The sequence below is a fragment of the Leptinotarsa decemlineata genome, unplaced genomic scaffold (assembly GCF_025532065.1).
Source record: "Leptinotarsa decemlineata unplaced genomic scaffold, Ldec_3_MD MMD2_tig00026363_RagTag_RagTag, whole genome shotgun sequence".
NCBI lineage: Eukaryota > Metazoa > Arthropoda > Insecta > Coleoptera > Chrysomelidae > Leptinotarsa > Leptinotarsa decemlineata.
In genome coordinates, this window is record NW_027412706.1 from 2,722,628 (window position 1) to 2,730,789 (window position 8,162).

An 8,162-nucleotide genomic window follows, 5' to 3' on the forward strand; every position below is an offset into this window, starting at 1 on the left:
CTTGATTCTTTATATAGGATGCTTCTCCATGCTCTGTATAGATAATTGAATTTTCAATATCTTTCAGTTGAGAGAGAAAGAAAGATAGTTTATTGTGTAGCGGAACAAGTGCCTTGTTGAAATCCCACCTCAAAGTGTCTTCTGAAAACGTTATATTAAATTTTTATCAAGTATTGGTCAGATGTATCACATATCTCTTTCATTTCAAACAAGATTTCAATGAGTGGAATTGAATCAAATGACAGAATAATAAATGTCATTACGTACTGTCATCAATTACATTTGTCTGGAAGATCGATATATTTTCTATCCAATTGCCATTGAAACATTTGGTAGCTTTGGTTCCTTTGCTTCCGATTTTTTCAGAGATATAGGTCAAAAACTAATTACGGTAGAGCAAGATCATTTCTAATACAACGAATCAGCATTGCAATTCAGAGAGGAAATGCTGCATCAATCCTTGGCACCATTTCTCCTTCTCAAAGTCTTGATGAAATTTTCTTTAGCCCACTAAACTGGTATGATACTACGGATTTTTCCCCAGCCTCTTGTGTTGAAAATTATCCAAACGTTAATGAGAGTAAATCAGACTTCAGTTCTAAAAAAATTGTAGAAGAGGACTTAACAGGCAAATTCAACACTAGCAGTTTCAACATCATAAAAGGACAAATGCAGAAGAGAAAAAATGTTCAAATCCATGAAAATTTTGCAGTGATTCCACAAACTTCCGAATCTCCACCTTTTGCCAACAACCCGCACACTATGATCTTCCCGACGATGAACCACCATCATTCGCCTATGTCTGAACCTGTCAACAATTTTGACGAAATCGCTACTGACCAGGATGCCGAAAATGTGTTCCACGATAATTTTCCCTTATGCCCCTTCAAGCTCTCCAGAAGGTCCCACCATTTTGTAGATCCAGACTGTTATAAGATGGGCATGTTTCTATCTACATATATGATCGACGGTAGGGCAGTGAACTTGCAGCCAAAGGGTCTGCTCAATCAAAACAATCACTGTTATGTCAACTCTATTTTGCAAGCCCTGATCGCATGTCCACCACTCTACAACTTACTAAACAGTCTGAGTAAATACATCTCTTCGAACGAGAGAATGTCATCTACCCCGGTTATATTTGGAATGTGCCGTTTTGTGGAACAGTTTGTTCACCTACCTTCCTACTGTTTGATGAAAGACGGGAGAGTAGATAAAAATTCCAAGAATGGCCAAAAAGTTTCAATCAACACTGGCATCCCATTCGGACCGACTTGGATTTATAAAATGTTGCATAACATGCGGACTGACTGGATCGATGGTAGACAACAAGATGCAGAAGAGTTTCTAGGTTTTCTTTTGAATGAACTCAATGATGAAATGTTTGAGCTGAATGAGTTGGTTAAAAATTATATTAAAGATGAAAAACCTCTCGTTGACTCTGCTTTGAGCAATGATTCAAATAATTTATGGAACATAATAGAATCGAAAAATAAAGGACATTCAACCAGAAGGATCGACTTCACTAATACACCGATAAGTGACATCTTCGGGGGGCAACTAAAGTCGAGCATTTATCGCAACGTGGACCACATTACTGAGAATACCCAGCCTTTCCTCACCCTGCCACTCAACATTGAGAAAGTGAAGACCGTCAGAGAAGCGCCTGAGGTACTTGTCTCCAAGAAAATTTTAGAGGGAGTGACTTCGTCGAAAACAAACGAGAAGGTCGAAGCGTGGGAACAAATTACGCTCTGCAAACTTCCCGTTATCCTTATTTTGCATCTGAAGTTTTTCAAATACATTGACTACCGTTGCACGAAGATTATCAAGGCTTTTGATTTCGAATTCGACTTGAAGTTTGATTCGACTTTGATATCGTCGGAAACACAGTCTCCAACAGAGAGACAATACAAGCTATTCGCCGTCGTTTACCATGAAGGCAAAAATGCCAACATTGGACACTACGTGACCGATGCCTTCCACGTCGGCTACAATTGCTGGATTAGGTACGACGATTCTTCGGTCAAGACCGTGCAAAATGAAGACGTATTGAAACCCCAGGGAACGCAAGTTCCTTATTTGCTGTTCTACAGGAAAAGCGATATTTTCCTATCTAAATAAGGTTGCGTAGAGTTACGTAGAGTTCAGCGTCTGGAATCTTACGAAATTTCTCGTTTAAATTTTTATTGAAATTGATATTTTTTTTTTGGTTTCAATGAATTATTTTATTCTTTCATCAGTGATAGGTATTGTTCAATTTTTAATGTTATATGTATATTTGATTTCGTTGGAACTAATTATAATCAATTGTACTTCCTTAAAAAAAAAAATTACTAGTGTAGAATAAACTGATTCGTGACATGAAGTCCTGAATTGATGAATAAATTGAGTGGCTCTATCTTGTAATGTTATACAAATTGGTGCTGAAAAATCGGATGTCTGCAACTGATGATGACGGTGTTCTATGTAAGTGCAACTTTACATCTTTCATATACAATATAAAATAGTTTATTTTGTATAAGTCAATGTTCACATAGAAGCAGTTGTTTCGAAAGTTCCTTTTCTTTCAGTGTGTATAAAAGTTACATCTTTGCTCGATCTCCACATCTTTGTAAAGATTTCATTTATTGAAATCATCTGCTTTTTTCTTTTCTTCGGAAGATTCCCATATTTTTTTGTATGAATATGGAGAAGTAGAAATCCAAAACCTTTCCCAAAGAATCTATCTTTCCTAAAAATAGTTTCCTTTCAAATCAGGAAACATGTGTGAAATATCAATGTACGACAAATATGTAATAAACGAATCAATGAATTGAATTGATTTGAATTGAATAGTGGTAGAAATGGCGGAAATGGGTGGAGTTTAATGAGCCCTGGAGATTTCACGAATAAAAAATTTACAAATTAATGAATACAGAAAGCGGAATTCGAATGACCACGATCACTGTTCATTCGCAGAGAGCTCCTTGATGTATATTTTCATAGGCATAGCGCATTTGTCTTCTGAAACCTTCTATAGGGTCTTTTATTAAACACTTTCTATCTTTATATATAAATAAAACAATGTGTGTGTGGAAAATCATCGAAATTTTTATTCGTTTGAAAGACCAACTGATGCCATTATGTATGGAATCATTCAAATGTACCGCTCTGGGGCGCATCCGAAACATCCAATTTTCTATCACTGTGGCACATACATCAGGCTGAATTTGATCGATAGGCATGGGTTATGTTTTGAGGACCGCTGTGGTTTGTGGCTTATTCGCATACATCTTCAACTTGAGCTGGGGCATGAGCTGTGTGGCACATAGCGCCTTTCTGTTGGAATCATATGTCGCTAGTGTGCAGATCATCCAATTTAGGCCAAAATGAATTGGTAATCATTGACCTATAGTGCTCGACGTTGACAGTGATGGCCTGGATAATGTCGTTCTCAAAGAAATATTGACTGATGACACCGCCAGCCCAAAATGCATACCAAACACTGACTTTTTTGGGTTGCTTTGGTTCTGTTTGTTCACGTACCCATTCATCAAGAAACGGTCTTTATCGTCGAAGATGACTTCTGCTGAAAATTAGGGTCAGTTGTCAACTGCTCCAGAGGCCATTTGTCGAACACACGTCGTTGTTTATTGTCGTTCGCCTTCAGTTCCTGGGTCAGCGGAATTTTGTCCTAGTGCAGGCCCAAGTCATGACGCAAAATTTGTCAAGTTTTGATCTGCGAAAATTCTTGTGAGCGATGCGAAATCGCTTGCCTCAAATTCTTCTATACACTCTCACAGACAGGGGAGATACTTTTGGAAAATCCAGCGTTTCAACGACGTACGGTTGTTGGCCGGTCGTTCATTGAAACAGTAGACTGAAATTTATTCCCCACATTGTGAATGATCCTCAAGTTAATTTCTGTTAGGATAGGTCCAGTGTGTCCAAATAGACTGGGTCTATTTGACCCTCTACCGCAACCCACAAGGGTTCATTGTGGCTCACACCTATTCACATTCGACCAAATAAACCCAGCTTTTTATCGAAGCCGATAAGTTTGTATGGTAAGTGGTCTTTCAGGTCAGATGGTAAGATTACGGCTCTGCCGAACTCTAAAAACTTGATTTGGTCCCCAGCGGTGCAGGCACAAATTATGTGCTCTACTGTTTCATCGTTTTCCAAACAGATGCGACACACACTGTCTTTCGACAGTCCAAGTATCTGCATATGATATGATCCCTAACGTAGTCCAGCAACTATTTGGTATCGAGCTTTGAAGGGTGAATAGACCCCTTGGAGGGAGCCAATCCTAGAAGATTCTGCAAGAAGTCTATGAATCTTCTTGCCATCCAGGTGTGCAATTTTTGTTTAGCAAAACCTAAAGCGATGCCAGTGACAGGTTCTGGTCCGATGAAGTTGTTTGCAGTACTCTCCTTTGCAGGGGAGTCAGCAGCCTCATCATACCGGAGACAATATGTTCAGTCTTCCTATCGAAAAGAGTCTTTTTTGTCAATTTGCTACCAATTTAGACATTGCTCGGTAGGAGCCAAGAGCTTTCAACGCCGCTTGACTGTCCGAGAATCTTTTTATTGACATGTGTATGAGGTTGGATTCTAATCTTTCCGCCCGCAAGTCGACAGCGTAAATTCCCGATTGAAATACGGTCACACAGGTTCCTAGGCAGGTTGATATCTCTATCCTGAGTCTGCCACTGAAAACACCTGAACCAGAACCGAAAGGTGTTTTTGGTTCATCTGTGAACCAACAACTATCTGCTCTTAATATTTCCTTTCCCCGGAGGATCCAGTTTTCTCCACTTGGTACTTTATAAAGCAGTTCGTAGTTGACAATTAGAGGCATGAAGTCAGAGATCATTTACAGAATGCTGTGACTTCCAGTGCCAACCAACAGTCTGTGAACTCTGCATTAAATTAATGTGTGCAATTGACAATGTGCACAAGTCTATATGCAGTCCATCTAGCCTCTCTCTCTAGAAAAATGTGAAGAGGAGGTAGATCTGGAAATATCTCCATGGCCGCTGATGTGATACTGATGGCACCACTGATGAGGAGACAAGCCTGTCTCTGTAAGCCAGATAGGACGATTATGGCGACCGTAAAATAGGCGAAACGCGCGGTAGATTGCACGAACAGAACATGCATTTTGATAAAAGTATTTTATTATTCCCATGTATTGTTGCTTGCTATATCCGTTCACGATGATTTGGCAAAACATACTGAATGATCTGACAGATAAAGCTTCATCAAGATGGCCGTTATCTATTGTAAAAGTGCGGAACTCCCTGTTGAAATACCGCATTTATGCATCAGTGCTACACCCACGGTACAGTTGGGATGAATACGGTGCCACGATTTAATATTAAAGATAGTGCACTGCATAATTACTGAACCACGTAACTTTAATTGATGCATCCGAACATGCAGTACGATATCAGGTTATCAGGACGGAGGATGCACGCATGTAATTAGACGGAATAATTTAATTGAGCATAACTGCAATAATTCAGCACAGATATTCAATTACATTTCTATGCAGGCAAGAGAATCACTTTGTTGTCACAAACCGACGAGACGGCATCAATTAGTGGGTCTTCGACCAAATGGTTATTAGTCATAAATCATCCCCGCAGCCAATTATACAGCTGCGAGTACTTCCCCAATATGGATAAATGCTTTGTTAGCATCGCTGAAAAAGTTCAAATCAAATACGAATCTAGTGATCTGATGCGATAATTTGGCTGGATTTCCCGAAATCAGTTCATTATATAAACGCGAGCTGGGTTATTTGCACTTTATACAATGAAACTTCATAACGATTCTATGTAAATTTATTGATTTCATAATTTCGCAGATGATATTCCTGATTTTTGCAACTCAATCATCTGTTGGAGAATTTGTCTGCTGGAGGATGAATCAATAGCAAGAAGAACATTGAAATCAGAAGTAGGTGAATTTTCATCTCAGCTATACAAAAAATGCCAGAAAAAATTCACACTGCTGAGTCAAGAGGACTATTTGACATCATCTAATAAAATTACGGCTTATTGCTCCAACAACTGGAGAGTGAATGAAATCTACACAAATTTCTCAATGGCATAAATGCTCACTACTTCATTATTGTTTTTATTACATAGTTACTAACAAGCATGAATACGAAAAAGACTTTACTGATCATTCCATTGATGATGTTCATTGACGAAGCTACTACAAAATATGATATCTGAGTATTTATTTTTCAAATATTCCACATTGGTGGAATTCACTTAAATGTGAGAATCTGGAAGTATCCGGTAATAGTCTAATTACATGCAGCCAAAATTGTTCGTTCATATTCCATTGTCCAATCATCAGGCTTCTTGAGAATAATCTCTGATCTAGAAGTTATGCCTGCCAGCCGAAGTTGTTGTTTCATGTTTTAGTGTTGGATCAAGAAGGTACGCTTGATTGTTGAAGTTGTGAAGTTGCAATCTGTACCTGTGAATTTGTATGCTGAAGGACGTATCATTGGTAAAAGAGAGATTGAAATTCACAGAATAACAACATGAACAACGCTAGTCGTCATTCTTCAGATAGTGAATTTGTTGCTTGGTACTGGGATGACTAGTAGCAATATTTCCTATATAGTCTAAGACTATTTGACTCTACTGAGAAAAAGTTTCAACATCTAGAAACTCCAAAGTTTCGTATGAAACTGTTTTATTCGATATCAAAGGTGCTCAGAAACCTTTCCAGCTTACTAGTTCATTGTTAGGCTCTCATTGTCACGTTACCAACCACATAATAGTGTATTTCAATATCTGCTTGGGCAGAAAGTTAAATTACTGAATACCACAAGCTACACCTAACCCTAACGATTTGATCCCCACAAACTTTTGAAGATCGAGGTGTAATTTTTTAAATCACTATGGATCTTCGTCAAGTAACAAACGAGTCAAACTCATAATTCTGAAAGCATGTGGAAAGATATCGGATATAGTTAAAATGCTCCTTCCATCGGTTTTCGTCTGATACGTTAACCACGAGAACTGTTTTTTATCTTCCACCAGTATCTAGCATATTCATAAGTCATCAATATCCCCAAAATAATCAATATTATTGACAATTCATTCATTTAAAATGTCTCATTCGTGTCTGAGGATTAAATTTTGCAAAATCTTGTCTGGAGAGAACGTCAGGCTTACTTATGATAATCAGTGATATTGATATTCTTCCAAATTATTAGAGTTTTTTGCCGGTGAATATTGAAATATATATCGCAAAATATTTCAGGGAGGTGAGAGCCCATATTAGCTTGATCAAGTTTAGCTCACAATGGTAAGGAGGGAGGAGTTCTACCATTATGTTTCTCTCACGAACCATTTCATCGACAACATATTACTTCAACTGGTATATATGTTTTCTTGTAATATTGTTTTCTTGTAATATGACAGCCCTGGCTTCTCGCCAGGCTGTCTGAAAAAATTTACTATTCTGATTGAAAAAGTGATTTTGCGTGTATGTTGATATATTTGGTGCAGTCGTGGTAGGATTATCAGAATTGTTTCGAATCGTTCGTGCAATTTTCGTTTCTACGATTAACTGATTTTCGAACTGATATCAACTTGGTGTATCGCTGTTTTAACTTTTTGTTTCGGAGTGGCTTCTCAACTACCATAACACCCAGTCTATCGCAGACCCACACACAGCCTGTCAAGGAGCGTATCATCGAAGTTTGGGACCAACATAGCCCGAATTTGCAAGGAGCAACAGCCTGGAAAAGACAAAAGACCAGTCGTCGACCTTATAGAAGGATAAGTACGAAACATGGACACAGTCGCTTTCATACTTTTGTAAGTACAATTTTTCATGTCTTTTGACGACTTAATCAACAATCTTGAAAATTTTAATTCAAATTCGCCTTCAACTGACTCACATTTACTTTTAACTCCTAGTTCTAGCCAAACCACCCATACACATACAACAAATTCTATAAATTCACCTAATAATCAATCGAAAATAATGAATCAATTCCGAGCAGAATACCTTAACTGCATTCCTGAATTTGATGGTAACCCTAATGACCTCACAAGATTCCTTTCAGTTAGCGAATCAATTTTAACTCAGTTTTACGACAATGCAAACCCCAATAACTTCCAGAATATTTTTTTGGTAAATTCCAGT

The 8,162-nt window shown here is 38.1% G+C and overlaps 1 protein-coding gene across 1 annotated transcript; it reads left to right on the forward strand.

The window, feature by feature from the left end:
* The first annotated feature begins 381 nt into the window (after nt 1-381).
* LOC141486706 (ubiquitin carboxyl-terminal hydrolase 10-like) lies at nt 382-2,241 on the forward strand. The gene has a single exon (XM_074185178.1). It carries the CDS (start codon nt 670-672, stop codon nt 2,119-2,121), a length of 1,452 nt encoding a protein of 483 aa, XP_074041279.1. The 5' UTR covers nt 382-669; the 3' UTR covers nt 2,122-2,241.
* The last annotated feature ends 5,921 nt before the right edge of the window (nt 2,242-8,162 follow it).